A 25592-nucleotide genomic window follows, 5' to 3' on the forward strand; every position below is an offset into this window, starting at 1 on the left:
AGAAGATTGTAAACAAGAACCGATCGCCATAATGACATTTAATTTTCACAGTAAGTCAAACTAAGTATGTTCTTACTAATAATGTAGTTTTAATGAAAAAAAATTGTTAAAAAGCTTACTGGTCTGTGGATAATAGCAAATTACCGATTTTTCACACTGAGTGAAATTAACATTGGGTTTTTTTTGGGTTGATTAGTAAAAAAAAAATAGATCCTCTACTAAAGACGTAAACTTGAAATACAGGTTATGTACATTAAATAGTGTCAGGTCTATATTATACAATGTCAGTGAAATCTCTAGGATTGAACCTGTTACACTGCATGTCTCAGTTTATGGCAATAACAAGGAAAAAGATTAAATATTTAATTCAAATTTGTAGTCTAATTACGGTTATTAATTTTTACTTACCTTTTAATCTAGTGTGCTAAGAATTATTTTATTCATCTGCTTCATCAGACAAATCCTCTCCTTCCTCTGGTTTTTTAATGACTTTCCAGTTTTCTGCTGCTTTTAAACATTCCTCGGCATAAGTTTTTATCTTCTCTTTACCTTCTTCATTTAGAAGTGACAAAGCCATAAGAAGCTCCATCATATTTGTTGACATTATTTTTTCAGCACATTCTTTTCCACTTTGAATGACATTTAACAAAATGACAATGCCTCTGTGTTGCATTTCAAAATTTGGATTGGCAAGTAGTTCCTGGAAGATTTCTAGCCACGAACTGACATCAAACAGTTTTTTACAACACTTTTTACTCATTGAAGTCAACATGGCCAACGCTCCGGCGGCAGCTTGTGCAGTGTCCTCATCCTCTTCACCGCACAATAGGAACAAAAATTTAGTTTTATCATTTTTACCTTCGTACATTTTTATAACATCTGGAGAAAGTATCATGTTAGTCATACACTGTGTAGCAGCCCTTCTTAACATAAGGTGCTCCTCAAACATATAACTTTCTATTCTCGTAACACCACCTTCCTTTACGATTCTATTTCTTATCGTTTCACTCACACCAGCTAAATTACAGAGAGCCATCAATGACTCAAAGCTCTCTAATGCTGCGCAATCTGGATGTAGTAACATTACTAGAGGCCTTATTACCTCTACACATCTCTGGCCAGGAAAAGCGACTTCTGGATTGATAGTAATGCCAATTCGTGATAATGCTTGAGCTGCATATTTCTTCCCTTTCTCCGTTCCCTCAAGAGCCATTGGCAAGAGAACTTTGGCACCACCTTGCTGAACCACAACGCCGCGGAGTTCTTGTACGGCACATATCGCATTGAATACTCGACAAATAAGTTCCTTACAGTTTTCACTTTCTGTCTTCGAGAGAACCACCAAAGCACTTGTTACTCCTTCTTTTGCCAAAACAATGCAACGTTTAGTGATAAAATCTGGGTCATCTAATTCATGGTCCTCTGGGATATGATGTTTCGCAAATTTTGCGAGCTCAATCATTTCTGGGATCACCTCTTGTTTTTCATATGCATTGCACAAATTTACTAAGGTTGTAACAACTGGATAGACACTGGCTTGGTTCCCAGATTTTGCAAGCTCGAGCATTGCATGGATTGCTTTCTTATCTTCAATAAGTTTTTCCTTAACATCAGCATCTAAAGTAAGATAAGACAAGCCTTCAACAGCCCAACGTCTCATATCTGGATCTTTAGCAGGATTTATAAGAAATCGCCTGCACGCTTCAGCAAGCTTTGTTGTCGATCCATCGGCAAACGGACGGATGGAAGCATCAGTTCCTCCCATGCTCCCGAGTTTGCACAAGCCCACTAAAGCTCTAACACGTATTCCGTCATCCTTAGATTGATAAAGTTTCTTTAGTATGTCCACCCCCTGTGAGATAATACTTTTCACTTTATCTTTTTTAGAAGCTGCGGCAATTATACACTCACAAGCCACTTGCTGTTGCAGCTTATCATCAGTATTTGCCATGACTAAGATCATTTCTAACATGCCATCTCTTGCTACAATTGTATTACCTACATCTAATGGACCAAGTAAAAGGCATGTTAGTGAGACCACTACTCTTACTTTTGATTCAATTTCAGGTGTTATCAATTTTCCTTTGATGTAATCATCAACAGCTTCTAGATATCTTTCACGAGCTTTGTCATAGTACATATTTTCGTATATTCGAGCTAAGCAAACAGCAGTAATGGTACGAGTTGACTCTGTTATTTCCATAGCTGACTCGTACTTATATTCTTGAAGTTCACTTGCTACTTCCATAAGTCTCTGTAAACCTTTGATCTCAACTAATGTTTCAGCCCAGTTTATAGCTTTGTAGTGAACGTTACGCATGATAAGCTGAATTATAGCATCCCTAGCTAAACCTGTTATAGTTCGACTTGTGGTAGAATAAACGAGACATGTCAGTAGTGTGTCAATCTCTTTTTTGTTTTCTTCGCAAAGCTTTTCATCTGGCCTAGACTCTGGTTTAGAATCAAGACCACTCAATGTATTCAATATCACTTGCAGACAGTACTGAGATGCATTTACTTGTTCCTCTTTAGAACAGTTCAAGATTTCTAGAAACCAAGGTACCCCTAACTCGACTAAAACACTTTTTGTTCTCTGCACACTATTTTTACAAAGTTCCCCAACAATGCGTACCCCACTGAGGAATATTTCATTATTTTTCTCTAGTTTTAAGAGATTACCTATTTTTTGAATAACACCTGCCTCAACAAGAGCTGAGGCACCTGCAGGTTCACGAGCTAAAACCAACATGTTATTCATAGCAGTTTCACGTTTATCTTTTGGCTCTTGTAAATCAAACGCAATTTGAAACATAGAGGCAACCTTATTACTTGTTTGGGCATTTATTCGCAACTTCTCCTGAACTATTTCATGAAGTCTACTCAAAACAGGTTGAATAGCTTTATTTCCTGGATCAACAGAGTGAATTTGGCGAGCATCTCGATATGCTTCTTCCACCCTATTTAAATTTTCTAATGCCTGACACCTACGAAACAAAGCTTTAGGATCATTAGGCACAATATCCAATGAACTATTACAATCATTAAATGCTTTTTCATAATCATTCAACTTTAAATAAACAGCTGCCCTGTTTTTAAAATAAATTGCCTTCTCTGTCGAATCTTCTCTGGTTAGTTTAATAGCTTTACTGTAACATTTTAATGCTTGGTTTAAGTTACCTTCTTTGAAAGCAACATTACCTTCCTCCTTTAATTTCAAGGGATCTTCTGAGTGAACACTAGCAACATTACCTTCCTCCTTTAGTTTCAAGAGATCTTCTGGCTCAACACTTTCTTTCGTCATTTTATAACGAAGATAGTTAAATTACTTCGAACAACACACGTGCTAAACACTCTGTTTACACTTCGGTCACTAACCTACTGAAAACGGATCAACTATACTATCTAGAACAATCCACTGCACTATTTTAAACCTAGGCACACCACACACCGTCTTACACAATATTAGGAGCTCCTATTTAGGTAAATGTTCTACCATAGATGGTAAACCACCCAACACTGACAGCTGATTCCATCAGACGACGCAATCAGCTGTTTGCATGTTCGGCCTTAAAATTGTACAGCCAGTAACAGTAATAATAAAACTTACTGTATTGTACAGTAATAATAATACAGTTTATATTTAATAATAATAATAAAACCTACTGTATTCTATAATGCTTTTATATGCTATTAATGCATTATAGAAATCATATTTGCATAATGTTATTCTTTGAACTTGAACTGAAAATTAGCACATTATATAAAGTTAACACATGCCTGGTCACAATCTGTTAAAGTAGGTTATTGTGATAATCCAAATACTAGACAGACACTGCGTCATAATTGTAGCGAAAGTGTTAATACATGTAGACTGAATAAACCAAACCTCAGCTTGACGGCAATAATTAATTTAGTTTTGTATTGACCAATGAATTATATAACGTAACATACCAGTCAATGGTATTGACGAATCACAAAACAGAGACTTTCTTAGAAGAAATGTAGGTATTTGTGTGTACTGACTTATACAACGTTGAACACGGAAATATATAATAATAATGATATAGCCTATGTCTTGCAGTTAGTTTAAACAGACTGAAGCGTGATTGAGCTCTGTGACACTGAAAGACTGAAACTTTTTTCGAGTTTACATAATATTATCATTGATAGTCAATACTTTGAGATACGATACTAAGTCAAAAGTTTAGTTATATGTAATAAGTCAGGTTTATTATAGTTATTTTGTTAGTTTTTTTGATACGGTACAGTGTTTTTTAAACCCAATTTGCAAAAGTAGACCTTTACAATCGACCATCAACCAAGATCAGTCTTCCATGTTGTCATTTTGTACATCATATAATCGTAAGCGTTTGGACGTTTAGTATGGGCTTAAAAGAAATAATATAATTGGACTTTTTATTGACTTTGTAAGGTCGTAAAATTCTTCTTTTTTTGTATCGTTGTAATCATTGGATAGTTTACAGTTATATTTCATCATTTCTACACACGTTAACGAATCCAATACTGTACAATGGTTTACATTTTTTGACTGGTTTTTATGACATTTAAGCTGAGAAATTTTTGAAAGCCGAGAGCCAATCGTCATTTAAGAATAAGAATATCTCTATTCATACAAGTATTTCGTACATAGATTTTTAAAAGTAACAATAATTTTAAAGTAATAATGTAAGAATCACTTTCACTATATTGAGCACTTAACACACTCATTTCAATATACCATTTGCATGATGACTCTTACATCAAAATAAACTACAATCAACAAAAAAGGAAACATGCTGTAGATGGAGCTTATATTGGTCACTGTTAAATTACATTAAAATACAAAACATATATTTAATACATATTATTGTGAGGCCTTTCGATATCCAAGATACCTTTCATCAGACACATCACAAATAATTTTGTGATGTGTCTGATGAAGGTATCTTGGTATCTTGGATATCGAAAGGCCTCACAATAATATGTATTAAATATTGGTTTTGTATTTTAATGTAATTTAAAAAGGAAACACTTTACTTATATGATCATACTAACCAAGATTTTAGTTAAACATACTTTTATGAATAAAATAGGGCCTCTAAAGGCAAAGCTTGTGCAGAGGTTCATTTATGCTAAATTAAATTCGTGATAGCTCAGATAGAATGTTGTCAATTAATTTTAATTAGAATAACTCCCATTTATCAAATGTCTGCGTTACTTCTAAATCTATACTTATTTGCCACTCTGATCCGAATAAAACGTTTTAACTAATAGTATGCAGAAGAAAAATTATATTTTATTTACTTAATAGCCATAATTTGAACAGTATTGAATAAATGTGAATAATTTTAATCACACATTTCTTTTAGTATTGTATTAAAACATTTTCGGCCCCCAAAAAATAGCTTTTCTAAAAATGTTTTTAAATTGGGTTTTGGAACTACTATTTTGTCTATTGTGCTTTAATTTTATTTTTGTAGTTAATAATTAATACAGGGCAAATGACCACTAGTGACATTAAACATTTACACCTTATACACAAACAAAATGTTATTGGAAAAAATGTTTAAGCTTATAAATAATGGATGAGATGGCTCGTATTTATATTTTATTTCAACTAATCCAATGAATTTCTTTTGTTGCATTAAAAGAGGCTTTACATTTTTTCCATGGGTTCCGCCCCAGCAAAATATTCCGTATTCAATCTATGTTTACCAATGAAAAATATAACATTCTCATAATTTCCTTCGTACACATATTTTGTAGAAAATAAAAGGTCCTTAAGATACTATTTAGTTTTTTTTTCTTTACCATGTCTATGTGTTTTTCCCAGTTTATTTTCCCTATCCAGCAAGATTCCCAGGTATTTCTAATTGTCTCCCTGTATTTCAAATTGTATAAACAAGCACACAACCTGGGTTTTCTTTAAATCAATAGTTAAAGGAATTTTCCCCAAACAATTTATTTTCAGTCGTGCTACTGTCAGTGAAGATCAAAAATGAGGAAACAAAAGCATTAAAAATGTGAAACAATGATTTTTCTCAGAACAGATATTTCTAGTTTTACTCACTATATACTATATTAACCACAAGACGCATAAAATACATGTTATATCAGCGTTTAGATAACCTATTTTCAGACCCTGAAACTAGCGGACGTTTAGAGACTCAGTCTCTAATCAGTCTGTATAAAAATACTACCAATTGTAGTAAACTCTCGGAGAAGAAATGACGTTTTAAAGTTGAATAGAAAATTATGTAACCAGTAAACAAAGGGAACAAATTTTAAAATAATTTCTGCATTAAAAAAAAATATATTTTAGATTGAAACAAACTTCACTGTTCCTACATAATCATTGTTACCTACATTAAATAGATTAAATTAAATTAGTTTCCAAATATATTAATTTTAATTTTATTGTATTACAATCAGTAAGTTTTTGGTCAGAAATATCGATATTGCTGATCGAAATACTTGCGATAAAGACCACATTAATGCCCAAAGTGAATGGTTTCACTAAAATTATTACTCATGTTGGACACGATATATAATTAAATATTTTATAGTACAGTAATAAAAATATTAAATAAATAAAAACGCATATTAATGAGGATACACGTGAATCCACATTACAAGTCAAAACATTGGTTGATTAAATGCACATCAATTCTCAACTGCCAATTATCACTATGGGCGTGATTTCGTCGGCTATGAATGCGGCTTATTTAATATTTAATTGAGTAACAAGGCAACTGCTTAAAATCCATCTTGACTTCTGATCTACTGATGCAGATAACAAGGTAAGACTTTAAGTGTTCGTGACAGAACTATTGGAAATAGATTATATTAAGTTAGTTACTTAATTTATTGAAAAAAACATACATTAAATTATTAATTAAAAACCAACCTTATTTTGACTTTAGAATTGTATAAATGATTAGTTTAAAATAACTGTGTCAGGAATAACGAAATATTCTATATTAATTTAAAGTAAGACAATTATTTAATTTAATAAGAGTCTGGATTATAAGCTCCTCCATGGTTCACAATCGGTAAGAAAAAAAGCAAAAGATATACGAGGCGTGGCAGAAAAGTAATGAAGACTTTTTATTTAAATTTTGTTTACACTTTGATATTATATCACATTTAAAGTAGTTTCTTTGGGCATCTATACAGCGGTGGAGACGTTGGTACCATCTTTCAACACGCCTTTCTCATATCAAAATCTTATGACAGAATCTGACGAAAAGTGAAACGATTCAAACTCAACACTATACTCATTAGACTTGATGTAAGTCAACGGTCTGACCTCACCAGAGCCCCTCACTCGTTCGATGTTCTCATCAGTTTCCGATGCCTGAGAGAGGCTCCTCCCAGAATGAGCTTCATCTTCAACTAACTCTTGGCCTTCTAAACAAAACTGCCTCATTCCACCAAAACTTGATCTCTTTATGATGAATGTTTCTCCACAACCTTTTTGAAACTTTTCAACAGTCAAAAATCACACCCAGCCTAACACAAAATTTAATGGCACACCGTGTTGCTCCAAACCATGCTGTTCCATTTTCAAAACACACCACACTAGAAACATTTCACTTATGACTTTCTAACGGGGGTTACTACGTCAACTGAACAAGGTTGAAAGCTGTACTGGGTCTTTGGGATAGACTACCAAAGTACAAGTTGTGATAAAGAGAAGGTTGCAGTGTTGCCAGATCTTTCTCAATGATTCCAGCCTCATTACTTTAATGCTACACCTCGTATATCATTAGTCTGCTGACTAATGATTGGTCACACATGTTGTATTAGACATTACATAAGATTAAGATCTTACAAGGTTTACATTGAGAGTAAGAGGAAGAAGGTCAAGGCATTAACCATTTACTTTTTGAATCTACCTTAACATATGGAAAGCGTTAAACATCCCTATAATGTGCATGGCTACTTTAAAAGTTGAACTTCCAGTAGATATTTTTTCAGTTTACATTCGCATAACTTAAAGGTACAATTGGACCTACTTATAAATAATAAGTTTTCAGAGCTTTATGTTATAATTCACCTTTTAAGATTTGCTTTTTATGCTAAGTTTATTTGGATTTACCATAACAAAATAAGTTGTAATTTATTATTTATATGTAACTATGTTGTAAATAATGTTTAAATTTTTGTGGACCTGTCATAGTTTCAAACGAATAACCGAAATAAAGAATTAATTTAAAAAATTAAAAAGCCTGTCTGAGCAATACGTGAGTGTTTGAGTTGTTTTATATACTACATAAAAATACCCTTCTAAGTTAACGTTGGAACTTTGGGAGTCCGCGGGTAGAGCCCAAATAGCTTATTTGATCTTTTATAATCTATGCCCTATAGTCAAATGTGTTTCAAATCCACAAAAGCCATGTGTAGAGTGTAAGAACTTTCGAGTGATGCCAATATGTACATTAAAATAATAGTTTTTAATAACTAAAATCGTCGTACAAAACTGAAATAATTCTTTTAATAACGATGGACAATAAATTTCCCCCAAACATCTTAAACAACTCTACCATGATTGAAACGCATATAATAAAATCATTTAAACACAAAGCTTTACAATTATTTTAGAATGGGCTTTTTGATAAGCATTACTGTAATAGATTTGTATTTCGGTTTAGGAAACTATATAAGTATATGATCTTGTTAGTGTATGGTCAAAAGGCCATAAAAACTAACGAAATGTGGTACTAAAATACTAGTGATACTACATAAATACTACATAAGTTAAAACTTGATTTTCTGTATAAAGAGTTTTTTTTTAATTTTAAATATTTTTATATTTACTTCAGTAATACTAGGGCGTGTATTATAGTGTTTTTATTGCTGAAAACAATTTTATTTCATTTATATGCTATAAATTGAGGCACGCCTGGACTGCCATCTGTTGAGTAAGAGTCTCAGGTAGTAAATATTTGAACTGTAACAATCAAAGTAACGTGCTACAGCCCTAGCGTTGGTTCTCGGAACTAACTGAAATAATTCACTGGACTCTGAGGACACACCTCGTTCATATCAATGATTTATCTCCTGTTTAACTAATACAATCAAAGCAAGCATTTAATGCTTTTCACTTTGGGGAGTGGCAGTGGCCAGTCAAATTCAAAGTGAAATTATTACATCACACAAAATGTTTAACAAGGGTTAAGTTATGTACCTTAGTCCAGGCAATTATCATTTTCTCAAATAACAACAGTGGAGTTTTAAAATTATTTCCTGTTTAATATATCAAACACATTATGTGTACCCGAATTTATGATTTCTGGTTATTAAATTCACACTTACCTCGCATTCTAGAAGAATATTTCTGAAGCCAGTACGGAGAAGATTTTTGTCCTCTGGCCGAATGCGGAGCACTCGACGAGCTTCTTCTGCGGCCTTTGAGTCTAGAGTCTCGATAATCATGGCAAGGCTCGCGGACAGACCCAGAGGGGCAAACACCAGATTCTCTCTGCCGGGGAACAAGGCCTTCAGGAACATATAAAATTGTTATTGCTTCTTAAGGGTGAGTTAGATGTTTAAATAGTATAATCCATCTTATCTGCCATCGTTTTTTTTAGCTCAGCCTTGAAAAATCGTTTTGAACGAAACTCCAGATCTAAACATGTTGCTACAGTTAAGTTTGATAACTGTAACCTTAGGAAATAGGCACTGCATCATAACTATGGAAATGTTAATTTGTGGATGCGGAGCCGATTTCCTAAGTTAGTTTCTAAAGACATGTATAATACAGAATGAGGTACAAACCGTTCAGGGCTTATCATTTACATTTTTACCAGTATATCACATCTAGCACTGTATTAAGCAATGTTTATTAGTATAGTTATATTTTAGACCCTTAGAATTGAATTAAGTTTATTGAGAAAGAGTAGAGTAGGGAGATGGAGACAGAATCGTAAAGGGTAATTCAATCACAAGCAGTTACATAAAAATAACCCGGACTTGGGATCCATATAACTTAAAATGGTCGAGGGCATCCATGAATGGGATCTCTGTAACACACAAGTGTGGGGTAAATTATCTTCAATAGGGATAAGTAGTTGGTTGCTAATAATTGTGGTAATAGTTGGGATGATCAAAAGCACAGCTTAAACAGACACTGAGGAACCAAACAATTTCTGCACACCCTTGTAGTAACCTATGGCAGTAACTAATTCCAAGATCTTAATTGCATGCATGATATAATTAAGACCTATAATTAAGCCATAACGTTTTTAACGTTTCATCGATTGAATGATTAAAATTCGTACATTTTCAATTATTGTGAATTAAACAAAATATATAAAGACAACGTAGCCTAATTTGGGCTATATTCAACAGAAATGTACATATAAGAGGTATGCTTGAAAATTATTACATTGTAATGTACACTATCAATAAATAAACGCAGTGTTCACTGAGCGTTAGTAAAGTCTATCACTAGTGGGGCTGGAAAAATTCCATTTTTGTCACGATAGCTCGAGAACGAAACGACTTACAGATTTGAAGTTGTGCATAAAGCTTCATTTATACGTAAGAAGCATTGAGTTCGATTATAGGGCACGTCACTCCATAGGATATGGCTGAGCGTTCGCATTGGTCTTTTTATCTCTTTAAAGCCTCAGCTCTCGGCTATGCTGGCTTGTTTAATTCACTGTGGCTGCTATTACTGTATGATAGGATCTCCCCGGGATTTGAACCCGTGATCTCTCAGTTAGAGAGCCGTGACTATACCCACTAGTCTACGGATGAGGGCAATGGTCTTATGGGTAGCCATGATAGCAACGAGAAAATAGCGTAGCAAACTGAGTACAATCATATGGTATTTACATGTGACATACAGTAAAACATGTAGCTTATTTATATGGTAAAGAGGGAGAAGTATTAAATTAAATTGGAAGGAATTATTAAGAATCTGTGACAAGATTTTATTTCAACGCACTTCCTAGTTGTAGTAATCTCCCTACCTTACCGGAACCTTCATTATTGAAACACTGATACGTCAGTCAGTGAACAAAAACGTGAATGCATTATGTGGCAAGATATCTCGAGGAGGACTTTATCTGCTGACTTTTTCCATGAAACTTCATCCTACATAGTCAAGAATGAATCTATAATGGTTCAACCATGGAATTTGGCTGAGCATTGTTGAAGCCTATCACTCAGTAAGCTGACACAATTTCTCTTTTGTTTGCCAAATTAATGATGTAAACATTTCTTTTATATGTCATTCTCTGTTATTATATCTGTCAATAGTTGAAATGAGCTTCATACTTGAAATTTTGGATTGACCCACAGCGAAGCCTTGAAGGTTGAAGATGATTTGGCGTACTCCAACCTTGTATTAACTAAACTAACAGCATAAGCTAAATATTATGTTAGTATTTCCTCAGTTTAAAAGGCTCTTCAAGTAAGTTGGCAATTCATTATCACGTAATCGTGCAAAGGATGACAATTGTGTATGCACTGAATATGTTTTCTACATAGTAGTCAAAGTTTGTGGAGGAGTGTATTAGTGGTATAATAATCCAGTTTCAGAAAATTCAACGAATTGGACAAAAGGTTGGTTTATGATTCGTGGTGGATTGTTTTTAGGTGGTTATTAAAACAATTACCTGTGCTATCTGAAGGAGAAACTCTTATTCTTGGCTGTCGTATTGAAACTGGTGTTGTCACTAAGTAATCTAGTTTAAATATAGTTCACCCTTAACTGGTAAGGTGGGTCTCGTAGTTTTGTGATATTTTGTCGCTCAAATTACATGTAAATTCAGTTTAATTGCTCCTGGACAGGACTACGTATTTCAGATCGCAAGAGCTTATATACAGTTTGGGGCAAAATTTAAAGTTGTCGTTGGTCCCTCCGACCCCCACCTCACCATATTCGGAGTCTGCTATTGTTAATTGATTTTTTCATTGCACCTTTTTGAGAAACTGCAAATGGCCCTGACCTTTCAGATAATGTGACAGTGACATGTTTAGGGAGGTAGGGAGTGAGTCTAAGGTAGATAATCAAGGAAAACACTAAGGATGACTTAAATGATGAAAACAGTTCTCATAATACATAATTGGAAGTGATTATTTTAGGACGAAGAAAAATGTGAGCATTTCATGAAGAAAATATATTATATAATTCTGTCTCACTAATATGGCAATATTATAATGTTGGCAAATTTTATCTTTATTTACTAATATTTAAGTTCGTTGAAAAAATGTATTTAGCCTCTGGAGGGTTTCAGTTGTACGAAACAATGCTTGTTAATTTTAGAAATTGATTTAGACCAATTTTTGTATGCTATTAAAATATATAGAGTTGTATTTAAGCCACACACACACTTTAAAATAATTCAGAATTATAACATTATTTGGTGATATTTTTTCTCATACAGATAAAACAGTTTTGTATGTTTTAATTGTATCTAGAAAATTCTCAAACTCATTTTGCATTTCATTGTTTTAATATTAAAGTTTATTCGCTTTATAAAAAGCTTTTGTGTGCGTATTAACCATATCTTTAAAATGAACCATTTCCCACAATTGTACGACGAAAAATAAGCTGTGTAAGTTTTAGAAGTTTAATACTATTCTCGTAGTGTAAATAACAAGGTCATTTCACTACAACAGCTAGCCTTTAATGAAACCTCACTAACATGATATAGCGCGCAATGTAAAATCATAACTGTCTTGTTATTGTTTAGACCTCATCAGCTATCATAGCGATCCATTTATAAGTTTTAAGATTTCATTTAGTGAAATACTCATTGTCAAGTTAAACCAATTTTACACTTTTATCTTGCTATATAATGGGTTTGTAGACAAGCACTTTTTAATTTCATCAAGACGAATCAAATTCCAGCAATATTCGAGAATCCAAAGTACATCAAAACAACTTCGTCATTTTATTATCAGGTACACTTAATTTATAACGAAAATGACAAACATGTTTTAAACCCTTACGTTATAAAGTTGACAATAATAAAATTTTAAAACCTAACTAACCTAACTTTAACTAATAGAGAAGTAAGCTTCGTGAAGGTCGTCAAAGAATCACTTCACGTAACCAATATAACTTACATAACGGATTGATCCCTATATCACCGTTAAGTGGATGAGGACGGCCGCGGCAGGCATGTGACGTAATTCACAGGTATCATGTAGCCTCACGCTACACTGACTAGTAACTGGATATATGTAAACATGGCACATTCAATTTATTTTTACAAGCAAGCCACTTCTATTCTTATACCCATACTACGTAAATCTGTCACATTGTTTCAAATTATGGGCACGTTTTTCCTTTCCCGTTATCCATTAACAGTCCTGCTGATGTTGGAATGCTATGGTACATTAATAATGAAATGTAATGCCAATTATTTGTACTAATAAGGATAATAATTGTCTTTCTTTACTATTTAACCTATTCCTATTCGGTCAGCTGATGCAATTTAACAAATTAAATAAATTACTTATGACTTAAAAAAGCAAAATCATACGAAAAACTGGATTGTCGGTAAACTTAAATTAAATTATTTTAATCAACAGTAAAGGGGAAATAATTGTAACTACTTACAGCACGATGATATTTTTAGTAATTATTCAGAAAACTAAATTTATTTAATACGGATTAGGAACTACTTAATATTTCATAGTAATACATACATCTACACAAACTCCACGGTCGTGTTTTTATTCAAAAGTAACATTTTGCAGAGTTCGTGCTTTGTTTCTAGTTTATCAAACGGCACTACAGTTTTATTTCCTTGGATATAATCCATCCCGGAATCCTTGCATTTAGAAGGAACGACTTTTATTTATATATATCCAGATATTTCCAGTAATCTAATATCCAACCGGTAACCGGTTTATCTGAATGATTGTAAGATACTTTGATTGGAACGTCACCATTAAGAAAACGATAGAAATTTGAAGCTCAATTTACCCTGTAAGTACAAGTTGCAAGAATTTCTAATCTCGAAGTAGACCTGCTTCACCAAACATGCAATTAAAAATGTTTTACAGAAATATGGTTTGCCGTAAACACAATAAAGAAAACACTACAGATTTAGAAATTATTAATACAAACTATATATATATATATATATATATATATATAGTATATATATATATATATATATATATATATATACCAAAATATTTAAAGCAGGGTTTTATTTATTAAAAAAAGTTGTAATACGAATTAATGGTCTCAGAACATCTAATTGGTATTTGTTATTTTCATTTGCTCTGTCTTAGAGATTAAAAAAATATAATTAAAAAAATTATGAATTACGCTTGAGTAAAACAAATTTTAAGTTGTGTTAGTACAATTTTTTTAAATAAAAAGTACATAACACGGATTTTGTACTAACTTAAATATTATACAAGATTCGAAACACGGAATCTGCAATGAAATAATTTTCCGCGTTAAAACAATTAGCTTTAGAGTCAATTAAAGTACAACATGAAGGCACAAATTTTAGTCAGAGCGTAAGCTCTTGGCATTTTCAATATATATATATATATATATATATATATATATATATATATATATATATAAATAAACTATATATATATATATGTATAATATTATGATATATTATACCTAAATACAATAATAATTAATAATTATTATTATTATTATTTATTATTATTAATATTATTATTAATATTATAATATTATTATTATTAATAATTAATAATAAAATAAGCTATAGTTACAAACACATCAAAGAATGTGGTTTTAATTATTTCTTTTAACTTGTAAGTCAAATTTGTAGATGTGCAAACATTAATGATATGCCCATGGGCAATGACTGAGGAGGTGAATTTATAAAATGTTCTTTGGCCAAATATTAAAAACATAGCTTTACTGAAAATTTTAGGGTGTATTTTTTGTTCTTTGTAAAATCTTCGTTAATTTGATCTTTCATTGTACTATTTTGTTATTTCGAGTACATAATTTTAGCACTGTTGAATAGAGTAAAAAAGTTACAGTTAAAGTTAAATTAGTATTATAGGCCATTTTGTTGTCTGTTGATGACGTCCTTTAAGAGAATACTAACCCCAAATTTTTTCTGGGAAGTTACTTTATATAGAGCTGACCTGGGAAAGTTATCTTCTTAAAGTTTTTTTTTTTTGAAGAGTTTGGTCAGGTATTTATGTCATGGCTATTAAAATTTTGTTCTCAAAAATGTACAAAGTGACCTACTATGGCCTAATCCATTCAAATTTTCAGAATAATTGAAAGTTAAATAAAAGAAAATCTTGTAGACATTCTTTAGGGTATTACAATTAATTGCTGACTGCTTCGTCTCTTTACCTTTGAAGTGATTACGTACTTCAGACCGAATGTGTAATTCCATTAATTGCAGGAATGTTCACCAATATGATACCAAAGACAGGTTTATACTTTCGAACTCAGCATCACTATTACATCTTCCGCAACCAGCGGTCAAACTAATCAATAAGCTAATTATTAAACATTGTAATTTTCTAATTTCTAAAGCTTTCTACTCTGTTGATGACCTTATGATGGGGCGGTGCAATGTCTACAACAATAGTGGACCTGAAATACGGTAATTGTTATAATCGTATAAATTCAACTCTGACTATGTGTATAAGGGTGAACATATTGTAAGTTACGAATGCAAAATCAATGTTTTTATTATTTTATCTTCAACTAGAAGTTACCCTCGGCTTTGCACTCAATTTCTTAGACGTTTCACCTGTATGAGCACTTTTGGTTCGAGTGAATTATATTTCCAACGCCAATGTTGAGTTTTACCCTCTTGCAATGATCAAATAAATTGCCTAAAATATTTATGAACATTTTAAATGACTTCGGATCTAGTATATTTGTTCCATAGTTTATTTTGCCTTGTTTCTCAATCAAGAATATATTTATATATATATATATATATATATATATATTAGGATTTAAGTGTACTAAAATAGCATCTCTACTAATAGGTTTTAGTTAACCTTAGTTAAAGGTTAGTTAATCTTGAATTTAATTTTTATACTTCGTAATGAAGTGTGATATAATGCCCACTCAACCAATCAGAACAAAGGCGCCGTTTTTTTGCCATAAGTAGAGCAACCAAAACACGCGGGCTTTTAAACATAATACATAAAATATTGATCGACATTATTTGCTTAAAGAGTACTTTGACCCAATATTGAAGTATCTTAGCGCATTGATATGGATACTTTATTGATTTAGTAAATAGCTTCGGAAATGCCAAAAATGTAAACTTAAAAAAATGGTTATTATGGGCTATTGTTTGGAGATAGATATGTGCCATTGCAGAGTTCTTTGTAGGCTTTATGAAATGTGCAATTCCTTAGCACATTATTTTGTTATAAGTCGTAAGGTATAGTCAGTGTTAACAATGAAAGCGTTCAAAATATCAATTTTTGCATTATATAAACTGTTCTCTACTTTCTATCATTAAAATCATAGTATATCATATCTAGGAACCTGCCCTAGTTTATAAAGAAGCCGACAGTGAAAACTGTACCAAAATATACCAAAAATCAGAACGACACAAAAAGCGAATTTGAATTTATACTGTGTCTGGTGTCATGGACATCGTAACGTAATTTACGAAACATTAAAACCATTAAACTAGGTGTTTTTTGAAAGGGGGTACAAGTTCGACTTCGTTGAACAGAAACAAGAAAAGTATCAGAGCAGTCTTTGATTGCATTTCACTTCTGTATAAAAGAAACGCCAAGGATCAGAGTTACCTGAAACATCTTGGGGACGAAGGTGTTGCTGAAGGCTGCGGCTAGGGGAACACCCTCCGAATCCATGTCAGCTGACAGCACCCTCGCTGTCAGGGCTACCAACGTGATGAGCTCTGTAAGTAATGCATGTAACATGTATATGGTGGAGAAAACGTAATTTGTGTTTAGTTGATAAGCAAATGGCAAATGAATAGTACAAATCTAAAATTATCTTTTACTATAGGGTGGAATATCGAATATTCTTTTCACAATAGCGGGATCTTGGATATTGAGTTTTAGTTAGGGGCTTTTGGCGAGGGTTGGCCTCATCACAATTGTTTCTATAAAATTACGGTCCGCGCATGTTTTTAGAAGAATATTCAGCTGTTTCTGGTTTTGAATTGATTGCATTCTACTCAAACAAATTTTGAAAATTCAATTCCGAAATTGTCTTTAAAGAGTTGCTAATCACGTTAAGTCGTATTTTCAATCCGTCTTAGTCTTTGATTTTACTATGATAATATTCTTTGTTTGAAGGTTATTTTTGACGATGGAAGGATTGTGAAGGAAACAGGATTTTTCCAGACATTTACCATCGTTCAGTGAAACAAGAAATCAGTAACACTACGTTTCGAGATCTGCAATCTGATCTCTTCTTCAGGTAAAGAACTAACCTAATACATAATTACAAACTAGGTTAAAATAAACAAATCTTACCAAAGCGTTGTGTGGCACGCCTTAGTCAGGAATCACAACCTACATGTTGTTTGTCAAATTCACTAACTCTATAAACAGTTCTTGGTTAGTTCTTTACCTGAAGAAGAGATCAGATTTCAGATCTCGAAACGTAGTGTTACTGATTTCTTGTTTCACTGAACGATGGCAAATGTCCGGAAAAATCCTGTTTCCTTCATGATAATATTTATGATATGTACAAACGCTGGTCAACTACTGGCCTCACATCTGTGGGTCCACTTATATCAAGGGAATAAACTAAAAATGTCTTTAAAAATAGGAATTCGAGTAAAAACCATGATTGTTTCAATTCAAAAACTTAAATTTTAATACGCATAGTCGAAAGGGTTGATTCAATGGGAATGCTGAGTTTAGCTCCAGTTCACCTTCCTCTTAGTGCAGCGTCTGGAATTGTGCACTCTGATGACGACACAACTCCAAATTCCAGGAGTCAAGTATGTCCTCCTGCACTAGGAGGAAGCCGAACTGGAGCTAAACTTAACATCCACCTTAGACTTTAGTGTATCAATGATAATAAATGGTTAAACATGCAAATATTTCAGAATTAAGTATAGGATGTTCCCTTAAGAAACTCAGTTTTCAGATACCGTACGTTTAACAGTACGTTAGTATTGAGACACAAAACTCAGAGTTTTTGAAGTTAAATGTTTATGAATTTGAGACATAATACTATTTATAATCCTGGTTTAAACTTATTACAAGATGCGTGCACATCCGGCATCTGACAAGCGTTTCGTCTCAAACGTTGGCTCTATTGGTCTCTTTATTCATTCTATGTGGTTTTAAAAATGCATATATACAAACAAATATTAAGTATATAAAATATTCATTGTTGCTCCGTATCATGTAACTTTGATGGCAGTAAAATACAAAGCTAAAAAGGTCAATTACGTTTTGGAGAAAATATTTAATATATATTTTTCATAAATATAGGCTACATGGTTTGTCAGAAGTCTGGCTACGGATGTAATAGTATGTCCACGAAGAAATCATGTTCGTCTATGCCTCACACTTTTACAACACTTCTTTTCAAATGAGACATATACGAGTACAATATTTCCTATTTGCTTTAAGAGTTACCATAGAACACTATTCGAATTTGTATTGTACTCATTTATATGATTAACAGAAAACTATTATACAAAAATAATTATTTTAATTTTATTGTTAATCAATATAAGACTGCAACAATAAAATATTGTTAATGTTGAGTTTACTGGGCATGATAACCTAAATATTTCAACTTAAACTGTCATAAAATGTATGAAAAACTTGGTAGAAATGTAACTGAAATGTTTACTGTTACAATACGTCAATAAATTAATATGTAATTGTGTACATTGTTAGTTAACTGATAAAAGTCATTAATAGCTCTTTTATAATAAACATTTATAATTTATAATGTCAAAAACAAATGTCAGAATAGTAACATAAATAATTGAGTAAAAATATGACTGTTTTACTTCATTTAATTAATGGACCATTGTGAATTAATTTCCACATACCCACTGGAAAAGAAATCTTGCGGTTACTATCGCAGTAACAGTCATTCCCGGTAAGAACAAATTTGTACACATTCAAGGATATAGAACATGTATGAGCCATAGAACATGTATGAGCCATAGAACATGTATGAGCCATAGAACATGTATGAGCCATAGACATGTATGAGCCATAGAACATGTATGAGCCACGCATATGGAGCCTCAAGCCTCCTTGCCTCAATTATGTAGTATCATTTATTTAATTTGTGAAATTCGATTAGGCGAAGGTATTTTTGGATGTTTTATAGTTATAAAAGTATACAGTTATAAATTACTTTTTCTTGATTCAATCAAAGGGAAAATCGTGATTAAAGCCTTAACAGGTTAAACTAATCGAACTTGATATATGGCAATACGTACTATGATTTGAATTTAAACACCTTTGAAGTAGATATAATTTGAACATTTTTGACGTGACAACGTCTTAAATTAGGTTGCGGCTCGGAGTCACTCATGAAAAAGTGTAACGCCCGGTAACGTTACGATGCCCGTCCAGTGGGTCCGCCGCACGGGATAAAGCAGATAACTGTGGGTCCGCCGCACGGGATAAAGCAGATAACTATGTTTATTCGTGAAAATGTGGAGTGCTTAGATTCGTCATTTACAACAACTACAACAATAAAGGTAAATAATTGTACACTGATATTTCATTATCGTAAACTATGATTGATTGATTAATTGTTAGATTGACACAAATAAAGGTAAATAATTGTACACTGATATTTCATTATCGTAAACTATGATTGATTGATTAATTGTTAGATTGACACAAAAGTTGAGAAACTGAGTTTATAGGTTATGTCATACTATTGACAAATGTTGATAGTGTTAAGTAAATTATTAGTTTAAATCACTCTGCAATCAATCGTAATTCAGTCGATTGAGAAGAAACAGCGCGTATTGCTAGTCAAACATTTAAAATAACAAATTATAACCTCTAACCTGTCATAACAGTGCGACCAAACAAACGAACTAAACCGACCAATCACCACGCGCGGAGTTAGAATTTAACTGTGTTTAGCAAGAATTTCAAATTCCAATTTTAGTAAATGTTTTATTCAACTTTACCATTTACAATAAAAACTTTTAATTAATTTCAAATTATGTACAATGTTTTAGTAAACAAAATATATTTCTATAGTTAAAATTTGTGCAATTCTTATTTTCATTCAATTCCTTGTTCCTATTGTGCAATTTAATAATATTCATATCAATAAATATTCTACCGAGAAAAAGACGTTGTCACGTAAAATCTTCGCCCGTAAAACCGACTTTACAGGCAACCATAATTTTTTCTCCTACATGGGTTAGTGGGTATTTTCGAACTTTATAACACTTTTTTTATTATTTATTGCGAAATGATAATTAAATTTTTAGACCTAGGTATCGCGTCTACTAAATGTACCTTATGTGTTCCATATTGTATACACACGTAGACTTTTTGTAGGAGTTGTTTTTTTATTTATTACATAGTTATATTTTAATAAATAAATATCCACTTAATAATAACACGTATCCCCCTTGGTTTACATTGTATTATTCAATTCGAAACTTTTAATATGCTCAACTATGTATCAAAGTTTTATAGATTTCTAATTTCGGGTTTTTATTGTTTATTTTGCAAACTGTGTATTTTTTCATTAGATTATTTATTTTCTTGCTTTTCTGTATGTGGTTGGAGGAACTTTTACAACGCTTTTGATTACTTATTCCAAGGTTAAAAATATCTGCCTTTAATAAAACCTAAATAATTGTAACTATTTTGTACTCTTTGATAATTATCCCCTCTCGGCAGCTAAACATAATAAATGTTATTACTATATCAAAAAGGCAGTGTCTGTGATTCTTTAATTATTTTTATAGCTGTGTTATTTTATTTTGGAGAGTAGTCAATTTGTCTATGAAGGACACAATTAGTTATATACAATTTAGTTTTTTATTCTAACACTTGTGTACATTTGTGTGCGGCCATTGGCGCTCCTGGATTTTAGTATTGTTTCAATTTGTTCGGAAAAAAGTTCATTTACACAGATGTCCTACTTACAGGTCACTCCACGTCGAAACAATTTCAGTGTAACATCTGTTAATGAAGTTGGCTCTACCACAATAAGGCCGAAATATTTCAAGAATCTAATTGTGTAAGCAGTGTTTCGTCGCAGTGTTAACCGGAAGTCGTGGATGTTTATTATGACACCGGTCACGTAAGCCTAATAACCAAGAAGACTTTACGTGATGTATTTTTAATTTGTTAGAATAGTTCAAACTGTTTTCACAAGTGTATAAATAACATAATTGTATAACATTACAGAATTGCACCGAAAGTGAGTTGGCATTTTGTAACGCAGCTGTTTACACACAGTTTCGTTTCTCAGACTGTGTGGGAGATTTGCTTTTGTGAAACAATTGCAACTTTCGCATCAACGCGATTTCGATCTTAATTTGCTAATGAGGGAACTGACACACAGTATCACTTTCACCGTCCACCTTGCGACTCCTTGGCTTATCTCAACTACGCAGCTTTACGCTGGAAATGTCCAGGAAACTTGTTGATCTTGGTTGTCCAACACCTGAAATATTCAATGTATAACGTAGATCACGGGGACAGTTTAAATATTAAAATAATTATTTAGTGTTAAGCAAACGTAACGTGTTTATACTGAAATTTCAACTTTGCAAACATTTAAGGTTATGTTTTAATCGTCGAGTAAAAATTGTTATTATTCGTATGTATAACAAATTAATGTGTTAATATGCATATTATTAATATATCTTAATGAAAAAGATAAAAGTATCCACACACCTTAGGACAGGATGTGGACGGTAAACAAAAACATTACCCTAGCCAAAGTACCGCATTATGCTAATCTTATGTCGTGATTCAAGTCACACAGAGATCGCTTACCCTTTTGGGATCTGTAACACTGTGACGATCTGACGGTCTTTTGAGACTATATGTGTCTTTTAATAACAATCCGTCAATAAGTACGATAACACCATAACCATCTGATAGTTTCTCGAAGGGTATATTCATGTATTTATTCGTTCAATCGATTTATTTGTTCACATTATCTAGATAACATCGGTTGTCAGTGTATTAATACTTTATTTCTACAAAAGGCCACCTGTTAAATGATTACTTTGAATTATATATTTTATGAAATGTAACGAAGTAGGCCTATTTGTAAATTCTTCTAAGCGTACGATAAATTTAACTAAATAGCAGTAAAGTTGCATTTTCAATTTGTTTATTTTTCTTAAATTAAAGAGGACGATTATTAAAACCCCAATAATTAAAATATTTTGAAGGATGTTTTCTAATTACTGTAATTAGTTGTGTTTTAATCGCCAACAAGGATGTGGAGCGCGCGAGAAAGTGAAACTGGTTAATAATGGAGGCCGCAAAAACTCAAGGACGAATCTGCGTAAACATTATGCCGCAACAAAGTGTTGGAATCACGTGACTGGTGAGTTGACTGTAAAACGGTATAACCACCGATAACAGCTGATATAGAAAAATGCACAGTTTTTTGTACACAAAATTTAACAAATCAGCTGTAGCGAACTGGTGGGCAGAGCTAACCTATACACCTAACCTATAAGGGCAATCGACTGAGACAAGAGGAAAGTGAAAGTGAAAGTTACCTGATAACATAGTGCGGGAAAGATGCACCCTTGGTAGCGGTAACACAGATACTGGCCGCCGCGAGACGAAGTAGGTCGCACAACCGGTTGTTTGACACAATGACATAACCTCACTCACCACTTGCACTTGAGCATTAGCATAAGCGATGACGCTGTGTCAGGTGGGTCCTAAGTCCATTTAAATGGTTATTTTACAGTTTTAATTGCCTCTGACACATCCCTCAAGAAATTCTGTTGTTTATTATGACTGCGTTAACCCCTAAATAAGCGATGATGCTGTGTCAGGTAGGGTCCTAAGTCCATTTAAATGGTTATTTTACAGTTTTAATTGCCTCTGACACATCCCTCAAGAAATTCTGTTGTTTATTATGACTGCGTTAACCCCTAAATAAGCGATGATGCTGTGTCAGGTAGGGTCCTAAGTCCATTTAAATGGTTATTTTACAGTTTTAATTGCCTCTGACACATCCCTCAAGAAATTCTGTTGTTTATTATGACTGCGTTAACCCCTAAATAAGCGATGACACTGTGTCAGGTGGGTCCTAAGTCCATTTAAATGGTTATTTTACAGTTTTAATTGCCTCTGAAACATCCTCAAGAAAAGTCTGCTTTTTTATTATTACTGCTTTAACCCCTAAAACGAATAAATCACAGTGAAGATTTTATACTCGTAGTATTAATTAATGCACACAGATTGAATATAATTCAATTTGCGTTCAGGAAGCGAGGAACTTATTCCACTTCTAGTCGTAGCCCAGACCAAAGTGGTCAACAGTTGAATTAAAGAACTTTGGTAATGTTGTCAATTATGACTGTAAAGTGTAATTGAATTGTTACATAGGCCAGTGGCAGTTCTTTATTTGCAAAAGTTGTTTTGATAGAATATTTATTGGCCCTGTCAGTTGTTGGTAGCGAAATTATGAGGTGTTATTGATTGGGACTGCATCCACATGAGTGAAGATTGTGTGGCAGAAATAGTGTGTGGCAAAGCTAGTCTTTTTAAATACATTTGTATCTTTGTCAGAGCGTACTAAATATCTTGTGTTTTTTCTTTTTTTTTGTAACATATTATAACTACTGTTTCTACCGTTTGCCAGTAGAAAGCGCAAAGCCTCGGTGAAAGAAAAAGGTACAGCGGAATATAGCAATGCAGAAATATCTTCTCATAGACCTTTACATAATCAAAGCCAGTACTGCATTCGTGACGTTTGCCACCCCCCCCCCCTCAACCTGTTTAAAGCTATCGGATTTCCTTTGTTTGCTTGTAGGAAATCGTCGAAATTCAATATAAAATTATTGCATACCACTCTATTTAACAAGACTTATTTCAATATGTTCGGTGAGGAATGACTAAATTAAATTTTACGTCCAAACCAAGCGCAACACTAAGTAGGCTACTGTTTTCAAGCCACGTTTAGCATATCGGGTGTATTTATTTGTCTTATAAAATGCATACTTGTTGAAGTACGACGTAAAACAAGTATTTTTGCACAAACTTAATTTTTTCTGAATTACCAATAAATATATAGAACAAACTAAAAAGGTGTTTGGGCGAGTATCAAACACATGTTATAAGACATCTTGCCATTTTATGATTAACTAGCTGTTTCCCGCGGCTTTGCACGCTTTTCGTAAGCTTTGCCCGTGTATGTGAACTTCTGGTTTAATTTAATTATATTTACAACGCCGATGTAGAGTTTGCCTTTTTGTTACGATCAAGAAAATGTGTTTATGTTTATAGCCATTGTGCACGTACATGTACTTTATTATAAAGTGGTCTAACACTCAAACTTTAAGTTCAATCAGAAATGTATCTTAAAAACAAATACTGCATACATAATAACTTAGCGCCTTCAAATAGTGCTTGGCTATGTAATATACGTAACTGTCTCGTAATTGCAGTTTATAGTGTGCAGGCGCTTTGAAACCTTTTATCTTTTGCAGCGCCGCTTGGTGGTGAGTTACATCAATGGGCATAGCTTATAAACCTTCTCCGTGGAAAAATACGTATACATACAAATTTCTCATAATGGTCTGTCTAGTATTTTGCGATTACACAAAGGACAAACACACAAACATTAATTTTTATACATATAGATAACACTGCTCTTGTGAGGCTAACATCATCAAGATGGCCACCAATACATCGCCGGATCTTAATTCTCTGTCTATTTAACCTATGCGATTCTTTAAGGTACACCACTCGAATTTTTGCGATAGAGTGTATGCAGTTGTTAAGATTAACTGGCAATAAAATCAAAATGAGGTAAAAATAAATAATTAAATTTTATATTTTAGCCAAAAATACCGGTTAAGAACAATCGTTACAATCGATGAATTTGATGAAATCCACACTAAACATCGAAGCTTCCCAGTTATAATTAAGAATTATTTTACAAATAAACTACTATATACAATTGGAATTCCGAATTTCTTACTTATCGGTAAAATACTTAGATCTCGGCTTTAAAAATACATAAAACCCGAATCAATCAGTGTAATAGTATTTGTCATTTAGTAATCTATGTTTATTTAAAGTTTAAAATGCGTTAGCTTTATTGCTTTCTGGTCACAGCAAAATTGGTAATCGGGTTTAAAATGGGAATTATTACAGCATGGAAATATATTCAATTTCCCATACGTGCCTGTGTACTATCAATCTTGCTGTGTTATTATATAGAACACACTAATTGTCAATTTTAATGTAATATGTTGTGATATGGCCAACGAATATTTGTGAAGGGCGTCATTTTGGGGAAAAATGTAGTACTACAGTGTCTGATTGATTCTGTAGATTTGTCCATCATGCCAACACGATTAAACGGAATCTTATTTAGTCCTTTTTTTTCTTATATTACTCGTATAACCCGTAATTTTAAGTTATATATATATATATATATATATATATATATA

At 32.7% G+C, this 25592-nt stretch overlaps 1 protein-coding gene across 3 annotated transcripts in view; it reads right to left on the bottom strand.

Moving 5' to 3' along the window:
- Positions 1–22800, bottom strand: part of LOC124360813 (protein unc-45 homolog B) — a 33374-nt gene extending 10574 nt beyond the window's left edge. Inside the window, exons 1-3 of one of the 3 annotated variants that reach the window (XM_046814730.1) lie at positions 22680–22800; positions 16759–16871; positions 9319–9501 (exon numbers count right to left, since the gene is read on the bottom strand). In XM_046814730.1, coding sequence (XP_046670686.1) covers positions 9319–9501; positions 16759–16871; positions 22680–22785 — 402 coding nt within the window. In that variant the 5' untranslated portion in view covers positions 22786–22800. Of the gene's footprint in view, positions 1–408; positions 3508–9318; positions 9502–16758; positions 16872–22679 lie in introns of those variants that run through there. The other 2 variants (XM_046814731.1, XM_046814729.1) reach the window with 2 other exon arrangements.
- Between the last annotated feature and the right edge of the window lie 2792 nt (positions 22801–25592).

The sequence above is a fragment of the Homalodisca vitripennis genome, chromosome 4 (assembly GCF_021130785.1).
Source record: "Homalodisca vitripennis isolate AUS2020 chromosome 4, UT_GWSS_2.1, whole genome shotgun sequence".
NCBI lineage: Eukaryota > Metazoa > Arthropoda > Insecta > Hemiptera > Cicadellidae > Homalodisca > Homalodisca vitripennis.